The following is a 16250-nucleotide window of genomic DNA, read 5'->3' as shown; positions in this document are numbered from 1 at the left end:
TAATGGGAAATCGGCAGACACTCATGCATTTTCAAAGTCTCACAGCTCCCTCATTCTTTGGCCCACAGACTCCATTCAAAGCTTAAATGACTCAGCAGATGTTCAACTTTATGTGTGTCATCTTCAATTTTTCATGTCTGCTTTAGTTTGCCATAAAACACAGTTTAAGTTTGGAGTTATTTTTGAGCCGCCTCTGACTTTTGAATGAGTGTGTATTGCGTGAGCTAGAGTGGCATTCCTGAGGGCTAGAGTGGAGCAGCCCTTAAAATTCGCCTAAAACTTTTGTCTTTAACTTGCTCTCCTGGCCACAATTTTCACTCCACATGCATAAATTTGGGATAAAATTGTAGTAAAAATAGTTGTGCTTTGAAAAATGTAAATATAACAGCAAAGTAGCTTCAACTTTTTACACAGTGACACTTAACGAGGCAGGAGTGCCAGCTCTCTCCCCCATAGACTCCCATTATATCTGGAATGCAAAGTCTCGGGAGAGAAGCAGAAGGACACACTTTTTCAACTCGCTCTAGGGTGGGCATTTTTGGGAGTTGGAAAATAAAAGGAAAAAAGCCTTGCCTTTCTCACGATACCTTTTATTTTCTGCTCGGACTTACTGTCATTGAGAACAAAGCAGTAGTTTGACCACTACTTTTAGGTGATTTTTCACAGAAGCAGCACTGTCACTCATGCTGTGTGCTTCATAGAGCCTCATTTCTGGCTCCGCCCACACAAGCCCCAGTGGCTCAGTGGATAGTGTCTCTGCCTGCCATGCAGGAGACCAGGGTTCAACTCCCCACCTGGGGAGTTGAACCCTGAGCGACAACACTACACAGCCCTCAAACAGCATAGGGCTGGCGGTTTACACATGTCTAGGCGGTCGGCAACGGTGGCAAGCACATTCAAAGTTTCTTCAGAAACTTTATAAAGTCTAGTTTATTATACAGCCCCAATCATACAGCTCAAAGTGCTTTCCAGTAAAGTGAAAAAAAGCGATGTATAAAAATATGTAAAAGTGTTTCTAGGCCAAAAAAAAAAAAAAACACACACACAAGGTAGGAAAGTGTCCACATGAAGGTGGCGCTGTAATAAAAGTCAACATGTTTTGCAGTTTCTTGGTCTGTAACTTCCACCTTGAACATCACACACTCTAAAACCCTACCTGCCTTAAAGGTTCCTTACATTGAGCTGAATTTCGTAATATAGGCCACTCCCATTTCCCCCCCGCAAAATATGCAAAACCTAATAATCAAGTCCGATACAATTAGATATATAATCGTAACCCTAACCCTTTATTGTCCCGAAGGAAATTCGTTGTGGGCTCAAAGTGCCAAATACAGCTGCACAACAACAGAATACAGCACCACACATGTGCAAGACACAAGTGTAACGGACAGGGATGAAGTGCACATGTGCAGCTGACAGGCGGCGGAGGGGGGTGCACATAAAAACCTGGATCAAAAAGAACAGAGGGAATAAAACGAGTAAAAGGTTAGGAATCACAGTCCACATATTGCACATTGTCAGCAGTAATAACCTGGGTAATAAATAATAAAATGAGTAAAAAATAAATAACAAAAATGAGTAACAGAGCAGAGTCAGGTTTTGTTTAGAAGCGTGAATCTTAGAAAGTTATTACAAAAAGTTTGGGTCTTAAAATATAAAATTGTGGCCTGTCATCATATTTGCTTTGTCAGATATGGAAGTGAGTTTTACTTGTGGGTCCCTGCGTGCCGGCTCTGTTTGGGCGGGAACCACAACTGTCACTCATACCCCTTTCCCACCAGAGAGGTTCCAGGGCTGGTTTGGAGCCGGTGCCTGACTTAGCACCAGTTCTTTGTTTTTCCACCGCCCAAGCACCGGCCAAAGTGGTTCCAAACTGGTTCCAAACTGGTTCCAGGCGAGCACCAGCTTGGAGCAGGGGCTAAACAGGGGCCAGAGAAAGAACCGATGACCCACCACGTCATTGGTGGGCGGGGCTACAGACCCAAACGGGAACAGCGAACGCTATAAACGTACAGCTGAACGTAGTCGTCATTCGTTCTGACCACAAATACGACGGGTAGGCGGCAATAATTACGTTTTTGGCCTCTGGATCGCAATGTAGGCTTGTAAAGACACGAGCAGTATTTGCATCGCTACGATGGCTCGTCCATGTTTGTTGTTGTGATTCCGAGCGAGCGTCTCGCACACCCACGTGATCACGTTTTCCGCTGACGTCATGACGTGGCTCTGACTTGGCTCCGCTTGGCTCTTGGCCGATGGGAAAGCAAACCAGTTCTTTGTTGGAACCAGTTAAGCACCGGCTCTAGAACCAGGTGTGGAAAAGGAGCATTTAAGGGCCACCAGTGAACCTTCTGAGGGTGCGTTTGTTTTAACTCTCACCTCTTTGGTCGGCTCTGTGCTCCTGTTCCCCGTCGGCCGGAGGGCAGCTGCTCGCTCGGCACCTCATCAAGCTCTCCTTTGCTTTTCAGCTGAGACAGACAGAGAGAGAGGGAGAGAGAGGGAGGCTTTTAGAGAAATTATCCAAATTCTGCCAAACCTGTGGAGGAGCTCTGCCTCGCCCGCCCTCCGACGCCCTCAGGAGGTTTTTATTGAACCTCTGAGGAAACCTGACGGTCACTGATCCTGTCCCTGCAGCACATTAGGAGGTGATTTGGTGGAGCCGCCGTAGTGCCTGGCTGCACGTTGAGTGTGTGTTTGATCACACACAGGAGGAGGAGAGGGGTGTACTCCCTTAGCATGTTTCCATGGCGACCAGAGACCAGATGATTGTGACTAATCGGCGTTACCTTCCTGTGATTACTCCAAAAAAACAAAACAAAAATAAAACAGTATACATGCGCCCCCCAATAATCGCACTGTGTCCCATCGTGTCTTTGACGTTCATCCAGACTGTTACCATGGTGACAGTGACAGCCCCGCCCTTCCACTCCGGAGGGTGGACGCAGGCGGCAGCTGATGTGTTTTTTTCCTTTTCTAAACTTTTTATTGGAGGAAACGTTGACATCAAATTATTTCGTGTTCTTCAACGAGTCTCTAGAAGAGAAAGTTGCACAGTGTGTGTGTGTGTGTGTGTGTGTGTGCACGTGTGTGTGTGTGTGTGTGTGTGTATCCTGTCAGAGTCCCTTATCCGCTCTCTCTCCCTGCACATGCTCACATGTGAAACGCCATTCAGAAATGCGAGTGAGGGTTTCCCACGGCGACAGTGACAGGGTTTCTCCAGCAGAAGATCCACCTGGGCCAACCGGCTTCCTCCTCAACCCCTAACCTGCTTTTGTTGTCATGGCAACTCACCTGAGACACCGTGTTTAAAATTAAGAAAGAGAACAGAATCCGCCGTCCTCCTGCGGTGATGTGTTTAATGACCGCACAGATAGACCACCATCTACAGCGCCGCCTCCTCTTCTGCCTCTTTGCAGCAGCTCCGTTATTACGACTTCCTCCACCGTCGCCATGATTGTTTTTGTTACATTTTGGACTCTGCGCTGCCCTCTGGTGGATTAACTGCTGAACATCCAAGACGAGGTAATGCAAGATGATGTAAAGGAGCAGAAAGGAGCTGTAAGGCGGGCGCTGAGTTGTGGATCCTCCATCACTCCTCACACTCCTCACACACTCCTCACACACTCCTCTGTGCTCCTGGCAGAGCGTCAGGACGGTTCAAGGTGGCGTCGGCCTCGGGATCGTCTGTGACGCTCATCGCTCAGAGCTCCGAGGTTCAGCCGAGGTCTGGACCGACTCCAGCTGCTCGTTTGTCTCCGCCTTTGTTGCTAAGCGCACGGTGCCGCGTGTTTCCTGCTCTGCACCTCTAAGAGACCACCTGTCCTGTAGTGTCATTTGGGTTTTATGACCCATGGGCCCCTTTGCCTGACCTGGGGGGCCCATAAATAATTTCACCATGTACCGTTAATATTTGTGACTTCCTTTTTGTCTTACCTAAATAACAGACGCTGTCAAAAATGATTCACGACCGCTGTATCAAAACCTTGCAGGCTACCGTCGATCTAACACTGCTAGAACAGGGAAGAAATCAGGAGCACTAAAACAAAAATAAAGAATTCAAAAAGATGCAGCAGTTGCAGCCAAAAAAAGCAAACCAATAAATCCATTTTTCAAAAATAAAGTTGAATCCAACGTTAGTGAGGAGTAGGGGTGTCACGATTCTCCAAATCCTCGATTCGATTCGATCCTTGATTTTTTTTTTCTTCGTCTTAAAGCACAGACGCCTACGCCATTTTTAGACGAGACTAGTCTACGATCAATGGTTTCATTCATTAAATTTTGTAAATTATTAATTCTTTATTTCAAAAGGTCGGCTACATAGTCTCATAAGTGATGCAGTTTTCATTATTCTTGTGTAATGTATCACATTATAGACACTAATGGTCAAATTTAAATAATTTATTTACAATATAAAAGTAACAATCTTGTTCTCAGTCAAGTGGAAAACAACAAAAACAAATAAGATAATAATAATAATAATAATAATAATAATAATAACAAAAGTCACAGAGGATGCCTGCCATCTAGTGACCGACCGGGGGGGATCGTCGATCCTCTCTTTGATTTCGATGCTCGAGACCATGATGTAATTGTGATCGATTTCGAGTAAAAATCGAAGTCGTGACACCCCCAGTGAGGAGGACAGTAAAGTGAGATCAAATCAGAACAGACTGACGGTCACTGACAGATTTAACATGAAGCTCCTATAAGTAGGCTGCCAGCCATGCAGGATGAAGCTGCTGAACATCGTCCTGCTAGTCTATAAATGGATCATGTGCACACAACCTTTTTTATTATTATTATTTATTATTATTATTATTATTATTATTATTATTATTACAACCTGAAATGAATGCAGTGCTCTTTCTTGTAGGGCAATAATTGAAAAAGTTGCACCTCTCCACTGTGCGTCTTTGTGTGTGTCGTTTTCCCCAAACGGGTTTTTACCTACCTCTTGCCCCCTTTGCCACCAAAAAGAACCTGGTGCTGGTTCGGTGCTGGTGCTAGAGCCGGTGCTTAACTGGTTCCAACAAAGAACCGGTTTGCTTTTCCACCGACCAAGAGCCAAGTGGAGCCACGTCAGAGCCACGTCATGACGTCAGCGGAAAACGTGATGACGCTCGCTCGGAATCACAATAACCAACATGAATGAATGAATGAATGAATGATACTTTATTAATCCGTTGCAGGAAATTACATTGTCACGGCAGCTTCATCACTTCAACACACATCAAACTGCACACTCATACAGCACAGTGGCTGCAGCGTCTCTGTCTCTGTCCGCCCGTCCTGTCCTGAAGCCGCTGAAACTGATCAGTGAGTCGGGGATGATGTTCGTGAGCCGCGTCTCAGTCAAGCATATAACGCTGCTTTCCCGATACAGTTTGTGTCCATATAACGCTGCTTTCCCTATACAGTTTCTGGCCCCGGGTGGAGCAGGATCTGGATTTATTAGCGATGCAAATACTGCTTGTGTCTGTACAAGCTTTCATTGCAATCCAGAGGCGAAAAACGCAATTATTGCCGGCTACCTGTCGGATTCAAGATTCAAGATTCAAGATTCAAGATTTATTCGTCACATGCATGAATGTACAGGTACAGCAGCAGTGAAATGTAATTGCAACAACTCCAGCACTGTGCAAGTAAAAAATAAAAATAAAAAATAAAGATAATAATAATAATAATAATGATAATAATTAAAATAAATAAATAAATAAATAAAATAAAAATAAAGATAAAATAGAAGTTCATTGTATATATATATACAATGAACAACCTGTATACAATATACAACAATATACAAAAAGTACAAATAAGTAGAGGAACGAATGACGACTATGTTTAGTTATAAAACGGGTGCTTCCCATCCTTAAATGTGATTGGCTGAGCCGCGTTCCATGACGTTGTAAAATCAGTGTAACCCACGGCTTCTCGGGGATTATTGTTTATGTTTATAGCGTTCTCTGCTCCCGTTTGGGTCTGTAACCCCGCCCACCAATGATGTAGTGGGCCGTGTCATCGGTTCTTTCTCTGCCTCCTGTTCAGCCCCTGCTCCAAGTTGGTGCTCGCCTGGAACCGATTTGGAACCAGTTTGGAACCGATTTGGAACCAGTTTGGAACCGGTTTGGAACCAGTTTGGAACCAGTTTGGAACCGGTTTGGAACCAGTTTGGAACCGGTTTGGCCGGTGCTTGGGCGGTGGAAAACCAAAGAACCGGTGCTGAGTCAGGCACCGGCTCTGAACCAGCCCTGGAGCCTCTGTGGTGTAAAAGGGGTTCAGAGGTGTGGGCTAACAATCTGACAGGGGCCCTTTGATCAATAATCCACGGGGGAAAAAAGGGAAATTACGCCACTGCTCCTGTCCATCAAACGGTGTGGGCGGGGCTTCCTGTCGACGGAGTTTCTCTCTTTTTATCCGCGTTGGCTCGCAGTGCTCATGCTCGCCGCACGGCTCTTCTTCTTCTGCTGTTTATTCTCTCTCTCTTTCTCCCTCTCTCTCTCTGCAGTGTGAGGTGTGTGAGGAGGGCTGCGCTAAGCCCCGCCCCCCCGGCTGCCCCCACCCCTGCCCGCTCCCGTGTCACCGTGGCGACTGCCCGGCCTGCGGGCAAATGATCCGCCAGCGCTGCCACTGCAAGATCAGCATGCTCTATGTGGAGTGCACGTCAGTACACACACACACGCGCGCGCACACACACACACACACTCAATTACACTGGGGGATTTCTTAATTGAAATTCCTAAATTAGGCTGCTGTTTCCACGGCAACAGAGACGAGGGGTATCACTGCTAATCACAGCGCTAAACGGAGAAATGTTCTCTGATGAGACGCTGATGAATTCTTCCTCATCATCATCATCATGTGATTATTGATGATTATTGATGATTATTGGTGATGATCAGTGTTATTAAAGGTGCGTTTGTTTTGTGTCTCTGCAGGAAGTTGACATCAGCTGATGATCACACAAAGATGGAGCTCAGTTCCTGCCACAACCAGTGTCCCAAAGAGGTACACAGACACACACACACACACACACACACTAGCCTGACCCTGAGCTACAAATTTATTTTTATTTTCTAGATCAAAGAAGAAAATGTTTGTTTGGTTCAGGCGGCAGCAAAAATCACATCATCACCGCTTCAAACAGCTTTTTTTTTTTTTTTTTCAGAGGAAATTACATTTACAACGCAAAAATGATGCACATTTTTAACACACACACACTCACACACTCACACACACTCACATTTGCAGGTTTTAACTCCTGTTGTAGTTTAAAAAAAAAAAAAAAGGCACGGCTGAAATGAAGTCACAAGTAAAAATTGGGCCTGGTGAGACCCCGGTGCATCATGGGAGCTTTGTTTATCAGGGATTGAAGTGGAGTCACCTGCCTCCTATTAGTGTGTGTGTGTGTGTGTGTGTGTGTGTGTGTGTCGCACCATGTGGAGAATGTGATAGTGCTGGAGCTCACAGACCTTCTCTCCCTCCTGCTGCTCTGATCACTTCCTTCCTGTTTTTTTTCTAACGCCAATAATCAATAATCATCAATAATCAATAATCATCAGTCCTGTCAGAGGAGTCATGTTTCACAGCCGATTGAAGGCTCTCTCTCTCTGTCTTTTTCTCTCTCTCTCCCTCTCTCTCTCTTCTAGTAATCAATTCAGCTCTGTGGCGCCAGACTACACACACACACACACACACACACACACACACACACACACACACACACACACACACACACACACACACACACACACACAGCCTCCTGGTGTGCTCAGCCTTCACCTGGGAATGATTTAGCTTTTTCATTCTGTCACACTTACTGGCACTGACACACACACACACACACACACACACACACACACACACACGTGCACAAACATGCTGTATACACACTTTGTATAACACATACCTAGATGTATGTTTTGTGCGTGTGTGTGTGTGTGTGTGTGTGTGTGTGTAAGAAGACTGTTTTCATAGTCTGCAGTTGTAACTTGAGCTTCTAAAAGCTTCAGCACACACACACACACACACACACACTCACACAGAGCTAGAATAACAAACATGCCACAGTAGCGTTCATTGAAGCGCTGGAATGTTTACACACACACACACACACACACACACACACACACACACACACACACACACACACACACACACAGATCCATCAGACTGGTAGAGTGTCTCCAGTCGTCTTGTTGATGCTGAAATAAATGAACATTGATACATTTTGACGTTGATGATGTCAGAAACACGCCGCCGTCATGAGGAGAGGAGCGTTTGGTAAACTCACCTGCACCTCCCAGGTGGGCGGCGGCGGCGGTGCACAGCTGGAAATTCTTTGAAGCGCAAGGCAGCATCTAAAAATTCACTGTTGCGCCCCCTGCTGGCCGGTCAGGTTTGGAGGTTGAGCACCGCCCCCCTCTTTTCTAGCTGTTTGGCTCCGCCCCACACACACAAGAAGTGCCAAGCCGGCTCGTCCAAATGAAGCACCTGTAGCCGACGGTGATCCTTCGACGGGGTTTCCTCATAGCCCACAGAGCAGCTTCACATCCAAACACAGGAATCCAAAATATTGTGTTTTTGTAAATCACGACACACTCATAAATAATCACAGAATCCAGGGTTTTCCCTGGGTTTTCCCTGGATTCCCTGGCGGTCCCTGGCAGATCCCCTAGACGTTTTCACCGACCGCCTAGATCAAATGAACGAGGAAAGTGGGAAAAAAACCGCACATCGACATATTCAATCTGCGGCTCCTTTAGGAATCTGTTGTTGATGCTAGCTTGGATTGTCCGGAGGGAGTTAGGCGGGCACTGGGCCGTACGTCATGAAATACTGACAACGGAATTAACCAATCACTGCAGCGAATAGTTTCTGCTTGAACGCTGAGAGGATGCCGTAACGTTTTCTTTTTACGGACAATTTTAGAAAAACAAATGTTTTACCTTCTTGACAGTTTCGGCGTGAATCTTCCGCCTTCATCAGAAGCGTCACCAGAATGTTAGATGGTGACGTGCCTTATCAGCTGGTGTTACTTCTGATGAAGGCGGAAGATTCACGCCGAAACTGTCAAGAAGGTAAAACATTTGTTTTTCTAAAATTGTCCGTAAAAAGAAAACGTTATGGTAATCTACTTAGGACATAATGAACCTACACCACCTATGCTGAGAGGATGGCTTTCAGCCGCGACACATCCGCTGTAGGCTAGGCGGAGGGGGAATGTATGAATTGCCTAGCACGAAAAACACAAGCGCTCGCAAATACCAGTGATACAATGACAACATAGCGACTTTCCAAACTACCCCCAAGTGACTTAATAACCTAACTCCCCCCAAGTGACTAAGGGCCCTATCTTGCGCCAGACTCCCTAAACCCGCTATTTGCGGATTTAGGATTTAGGAAGAGGCGTTCCCCCGTAAAAGTTGCTATCTTGTGCACCTCCCGCTATCCGCAAAACACCTCCGCTACCCGCTATATTATGAATAGGTGTGTTGTGGGCGTTATGCCAATTACACCAATCAGTGTGCCAGGTGCCATTGCCTTTAAGGGCAGGATGCGCTATCCTAAATCCTAAATCCTAAACCCGCGATGGAGAGAGGGAGGTAGATTTTCTCAGGGCTTCTACTGAGGCTAAAGCAAGTTGGCTTTATATACATATTATATATTATATTATAGGCGAGTTAATTCGGGAGGTGGAGCCACATGTGTCCAAGTGGACGTGTCACAAGGTTGTACTGATTGAGTAAAATCCCCGGGCCACACCACACACACACAAGAGGCAGAGGTGGAACTATGTGTAAACTAATTTATTGACAAGGTAGATTGGGCAAATAAAATATTAAAAATAAAAATATAGCACAGCTGCTGGCTTATGATAAAACAATAAAACGTGCTGGCGTACGTGTCCAATTAAAACAGTCTTTCCTCTAAACAGTCTATATGAGTAATATACTCAGTCCATTCCGGCGGCGTCCCGGTATCAGTCCGACCGTGTGCGTGGTGAGGCTCCGTCGGGGCGCGCATTGAAGCCGCCTGGGTGCGCTCTCGTAACAGCCCAAACTTTAGGGATAGCGGATAGCGGGTGGTCCTGACCACCCGCTATCCGCTATCCCTAAAGTGTGTGCGCAAGATAGCAACTTTAGGGATAGCGCATGAAACACGCCCACGACGCACCTCCAGGCACAAATGATGCAGTCGGCATAACGGATAGCGGGTAGCGGGTGGCGCAAGATACCGTTTAGGGATAGCGGAGGTTCCTAAATCCGCAATTTGCGGGTAGCGGGTCGTGGCAGCGGATAGCGGGTGGCACAAGATAGGGCCCTAAATCCCCTAACGTTAATCAGAGACGGATTTGTGTAATTATTGTGTTCGTTTTTATGCTGCCATGCCGTGCGCTGGCCGCCTTCCCATCTCTCCTTCGTTCCACTTGCTGTTCGCTTCGCTTTTCACACACAAGCACCCAGCCCCCCCCCGTGCAGTTGGACTCCCTTGATGTTTGAGGTGTGAGGCGTGCAGCAGAGTTGGCTAGATACATTTCTAAGCATCATAGCGTTCGCCGACTGACAGAACGTCCTTCCACAGAGAAGTCCTCCGACAGAGAAGTTTAGCTAGCTAATGGTAGAGTTTTGTTCTGATTTCAGGTAAGCCATCACTAATCTAATGCCCAAATAAATCAGTTAATCAATATCGTTGTTTGCCAGTCAACTGCCTTTTATCAAAATGCAGTTTGTTAAACACTCTGAAATTGTTATACTAGCTTCTTGATTTGTCTCAAAGAGTGTGCCAGATTGATGCATTTCAATTCCATATATTCAAAATTTTCGGCCGGGGGGCTGGGCCGACTATAAAGTATAGTATACTCTATAGTAATTTGATTGTGTGTATGTTTATAATTCTGGATATTTGGTCTATTTTTAATTCTCAGAGCCTGGGTGGTGGCACCACGTCCACATCTGAAAGGTTGAAACAGTTTGAACGTCTGTCAGCAGTGAACCCACAGTTTCCTGATTAGACAGAAGAGCTGCGTTGCTTTTTCAGAGATGTTTTCTGTGTCGGCTGTAAAACGTCTGGATTCGAGCTCCTCTCCAAATCTCTGATCTCGGGGAAAAAGAGCGAGTCGGGGCGGGGAGGCGTCCAGGAAGTTTGTTTGTCTCGTGCTGCTGGTCTGCTGGCGGCTCAGTCGGGTTCAGGGTTTTGGGGGAAAACTGCAGCAGAGGTCCGGGCCGGGGGTCGGTGCAGGCTCCGGGCCGGGCGGGGCTCTGGGTTTTGGCCGCGGTGACAAACTGTGGCGGCCCCGCCCGGCGTCAGGCAGCAGGTTTGCACTTTTGGGTCCAAAACGGATCCGAGGCCAGAAACCTGAGCAGCTGGCAGAGTAATCAATGAGTCAGTGGTATTGACCAGCCTCGGAGACGGGGAAAATGTGAATTATTGACTTTTTTAAGATGCCGAGTGATGAGTTTAAAGGGACGCTGCACCAAAAATACAAAAAAAAGCGTGGCTCAAACTCTCAAAACTTCAATGGGATTAAAACCTCAGCAGCTCTCTCTAAAATCAGTGATCCAGATACCTGACATAATCAGATTCCCTGCCAAAGAACACCCTCAGACTGTATCCATCCGCCTCATTGGGAGCGGATGGATACAGTTTGCTGGTGTTGTTTGGCAGGAAATAGTTCCAGTATTTTTCTGGTCGAAGTACACAGAGAGAAGATCTGGGGAGAGAGGAAAATCCGTATTTTTAACACTTTGGGTGAACTGTCCCTTTAACCTTCAGACATCCAGGAACATTGAGAGAGACGCTGCAGGTTTTTCCAACATCACGGCCTGGGTCATGTTTCCTTTGGCAGCTCTGCAGAAACTAGATATCATGCCTTTAATCTGTGTGTGTGTGTGTGTGTGTGTGTGTGTGTGTGTGTGTGCGCGCTCTCTCATATGTCCCCATCCGTTTTCTGTTTAACTGAAAATCCTTTCTGGCTCAATGAGAGAACCACATAAACAACCGCAATGTGATGGAAATGTGTTTTCTGTGTGTGTGTGTGTGTGTGTGTGTGTGTGTGTGTAGCTGAGCTGCGGTCATCGCTGTAAGGAGTTGTGTCATCCAGGAGTGTGTGAGGAGAAATGTCAGCAGAGGGTGAAGGTCAGGTGTCCCTGCAAGAGGATCAAGAAGGTACACACACGCACACACACACACACACATACACACACTTCTCTGTCTTGACATTCATCATATATGTACCCTGTGTGTGTGTGTGTGTGTGTGTGTGTGTGCACGCAGGAGTTCCCGTGCTCTCGATCCCGGGAGCAGCAGTGTGTGGTTGAGTGTGACGACGCCTGCAGAGACCAGCAGAGGAAAGCCAGTCAGGTACACACACACACACACACGCACATGCACACACACACACACACACTCTGCTGCTTATAGTAGTATTCTTATGATATTTATAAAAAGTTATTATTGCTAGTATTTAATTACCAGGTGTAGGTGGTTGCTATGGTGTTCCGGCTGGTTGCTAAATCTTTTCTATGGTGTTATAGATGGATGCTATGGTGGTTGCTAGGGTGTTTTTAGGTGTTTGCTATGGTTTTCTAGGTAGATGCCTGAGTGGTTGCTAAGGTTTCACTTTGTTGTTGCTATGGGGTTAGGCTGGTTGCTAAGGGTTTACTGTGGTGTTCTAGGTGGGTGCTAAAGTCGTTGTTAGGGTGTTGCTCTGTGGTTTCTATCACGTTGTGGGTGGTTGCTAGGTGTTTGTTATGGTGTTGTAGGTGGATGGTGAGGTGGTTGCTAGGTGTTTACTGTGGTGTTGTAGGTGGTTGTTAAGGTGGTTGCTAGGTGTTTACTATGGTGTTGTAGGTGGTTGGTAAGGTGGTTGCTAGGTGATTACTATGGTGTTGTAGGTGGTTGGTAAGGTGGTTGCTAGGTGTTTACTTTGGTGTTGTAGGTGGTTGGTAAGGTGGTTGCTAGGTGTTTACTTTGGTGTTGTAGGTGGTTGGTAAGGTGGTTGCTAGGTGTTTACTATGGTGTTGTAGGTGGATGGTGAGGTGGTTGCTAGGTGTTTACTGTGGTGTTGTAGGTGGTTGCTAGGTGTTTACTATGGTGTTGTAGGTGGTTGGTAAGGTGGTTGCTAGGTGTTTATTATGGTGTTGTAGTTGGTTGGTGAGGTGGTTGCTAAGTGTTTACTTTGGTGTTGTAGGTGGTTGGTGAGGTGGTTGCTAGGTGTTTATTATGGTGTTGTAGTTGGTTGGTGAGGTGGTTGCTAAGTGTTTACTTTGGTGTTGTAGGTGGTTGGTGAGGTGGTTGCTAGGTGTTTACTATGGTGTTGTAGGTTGTTGGAAAGGTGGTTGCTAGGTGTTTACTATGGTGTTGTAGGTGGTTGGTAAGGTGGTTGCTAGGTGTTTACTGTGGTGTTGTAGGTGGATGTTAGGTGGTTACTAGGTGTTTACTGTAGTATTGTACGTGGATGGTGAGGTGGTTGCTAGGTGTTTTCACAATATTGATATTGAGGTATTCAGTCAAAAATATTGTGACATTTGATTTTGTCCAGTACAAAGCATCTCTCCTCTTTGAGGTTAGTTTGTTTTGTGCTCGGTCGCTGATGAGCTGAACTTACAGGGGAAAAAATGTTTGTTATGGATGTTGGAGTTTGTTGGGGCAGAGTTAGAGAGCCTGAACTCATCATAGTGTGATATGAGGTGGTGTCGTCTGCATATATAGCGATTTCTGTGGCACTACCAGCATGTGGTGAGTCATCTGTGTTTGTGTGTGTGTGTGTATGTGTGTGTGTTGCAGCTGAAGGAGGCGGAGCAAAAAGCAGCTCAGGAGGAGGAGCAGAGGAAACTGCAGGTGAGTCTGAGCAACAAACAAATTGAACAACAAGGCATCCTGGAAAACCTGGAAATGTATTGACTAGTTTTCCAGCCATTGAAAACACCTGGAAAATTAAAAAAACTGATTAAAAAAAAGTTTGGTTTAAATGACATATTGAAATGTTCTCCAAAGCTCACATGGTGCCTGCTTTCTGAATGTGTTCTTCTAAAAATCCTGGAGAGTGATTTCCCTCAGAGTGGGAACCCTGATCAGCCAGTTAATGCCTCATAATCCAGTTAATGAAGTGACGATGGATCAATAACGAGTGCCTCTCTCTCTCTCTCTCCATTAGGAGGAGCTGGAGGCGTTCGAGAAGCGCCAGCGGGGCCGCAGGAACAAGAAGCGAGGGAGGAGGGAGGAGCAGGGGGGCGAGCAAGGCCAGGGGCGGGGCTGGAGACGGGGCCTGATGTTCCTCCTGCTAGCAGGGGCGGGGGCGGGGCTAGCTGCCGCCGCCTACTTCCTGCTGGGCCCTGGGCCTTGACTGACACACACACACACACACACACACACACACACACACACACACACACACAGAGAGAGAGAACAGAGGTGCCTGTCTGTATCTTCTGGTTCTGTTCGTTGTGTTCTGTCCCTGATCTGATCTGTCCTGACTGAATCTGGTTTCTCTCTGTTCTGTCAGCCTGGTTGTTGTTAAATGATGTTAAAGACGGTGCCTGATGCCACCAGAAAAACGAGCCCCAGCTGTTTGTGTCTTTAGACAACAGATCAACATACAATTGCCAAAAAAAAAAAAAAAAAAAAAGATGGAAATACCTCCTTCTTTAATTCATTCTGTTCTGTTCTGTTCTGTTTTTATGATCTTTGATGACCTTACGTGTCTTTCATGGCGTTCTGCTCTGTTTGATTCAGTTCTGTTTAGCTTCTGCTGTCAGACGGTGACGCTTCATTCTGTTTTGTTGTTGTTTTGTTTTGTGGTGTTTCTCTGTTTCTTTTAGTGGGACAGCTCTGCTCTCTGTTCTCCACTCAGGCTGCGTCCACACAAATTTTATTTTCTCAAAACTTTTTCTTTTCGTGTCGGCCGTCTGTCGACTTTTGGAAACCTCCCGTTCAGCAGCTCGGGTTCATGTGAGACGTTCGGCCTCGTTGGGACGTCCCGCTTCCTGTTCCTGTCAGCTTTGGGATCGTTGTTGAGGCATCTGGAAGCTGATTGGCTCCTGCTTCCCTGCACGCGCTCACCTCCACGACACCGATGTTTGTGTGTGTGTGTGTGTCGAGCAAAGATGGACGTTTTCATTAAGTGACTTTCATTTTCAGAACATCAGTGTGGGCGTGGCCTCAGCCTCTGTGAGTCTGACAGGAGGGACTGAAGGCGGCCACGCTGATTTGACCTGTTTGTTGTTTATTTGTTTGTTTGTTTGTTGATGTTGACAGATGAACCTGCTGTGAAGCAGGATGATTTGTGTTACGAACAAAAACTCCCCGCGATATGAACTTCATCTCCAAAGGCTCTGCCGTGACCTTTGACCTCCTGATGTTTGACCTTGATGCGGTTTGATCGAACGTGACGCCAAAATAAAATGTTGCCGTTTTGTGTTTCTGCAGATTTAAAAAAAAAAAAAACGCTGAAATGTTTAAATGTTTCTGAGCCAAGAACACGTCTCATATCAACGTTGAGCCTCAGCCTTCAGCAGGTTCAGGTTACGAGAAGGTCACGGTTCACGTTAGGAAACGTTTGCTAACGGGCTGTAGCCATCAGTCCATCAGTCCCAGTGTCTCTGTCTTTTTTCTTACCTGCAAAAATAACTTTTCATACGGAGATTTGGTATCAACTCAACAAATATTCTGTGAAAGTCAAAAGTCGACCATTTAAAACAAACATAAAAATACTTTAAAATCCCTCTGATGCAGTGTGTGTGTGTGTGACTTTGTAAGGTTTGCTGTGGGTTGAACGGTTAAGTTTTTTTTACAGCTTGGACGCGGGACTCGAACCCCCGAACGTCCAGCAGAAGCAAAGTCCCGTCATCTTTGGTTTGCAAGAACATAAAACGGCAAAAAAAAAAAAATCCTGGTTGTAGATTTTTTATTTTTTCCTCCTGGAAGAAAACCAACCTAAAGAATACGCCTTAGCGATTTTCGTCCAAAACGATTTTCGATGTCTCCGGTTTGATTCTTCGATGCGTCACTTTTCATCGTTTTTCTGTTTATGTCTTTAAAACCAACCGGATTGTTTCTGCTCCTGGATCAGTTCATTACGGTAGCTGACGTCTCGGCTAAATCTAAAAAGATGTTGAAGATATTGGTAAATGCTTTTGTTCTGAAGAGACAAAGATTTTATTTAGGTGATGAAATGTAACTGATTGATGTTTATTATTTTTTTTTCTGTCTTTGTTTTTCAAGTAATGGAGAGAAATAAACTGTAAGACTGA

The 16250-nt window shown here is 45.9% G+C and overlaps 1 protein-coding gene across 2 annotated transcripts in view; it reads left to right on the top strand.

Moving 5' to 3' along the window:
- Positions 1-16250, top strand: part of nfxl1 (nuclear transcription factor, X-box binding-like 1) — a 38101-nt gene extending 21851 nt beyond the window's left edge. For both annotated transcript variants that reach the window (XM_030076343.1, XM_030076344.1), the window contains exons 20-25: positions 6506-6660; positions 6936-7005; positions 12061-12165; positions 12274-12360; positions 13786-13839; positions 14156-16250. In XM_030076343.1, coding sequence (XP_029932203.1) covers positions 6506-6660; positions 6936-7005; positions 12061-12165; positions 12274-12360; positions 13786-13839; positions 14156-14344 — 660 coding nt within the window. In that variant the 3' untranslated portion in view covers positions 14345-16250. The remainder of the gene's footprint in view (positions 1-6505; positions 6661-6935; positions 7006-12060; positions 12166-12273; positions 12361-13785; positions 13840-14155) is intronic.

This window comes from Myripristis murdjan, chromosome 18 (assembly GCF_902150065.1).
Source record: "Myripristis murdjan chromosome 18, fMyrMur1.1, whole genome shotgun sequence".
NCBI classification, from domain to species: domain Eukaryota; kingdom Metazoa; phylum Chordata; class Actinopteri; order Holocentriformes; family Holocentridae; genus Myripristis; species Myripristis murdjan.
Note: the sequence above shows the minus strand (reverse complement) of the source record. Positions and strands in the feature narration are given on the sequence as shown.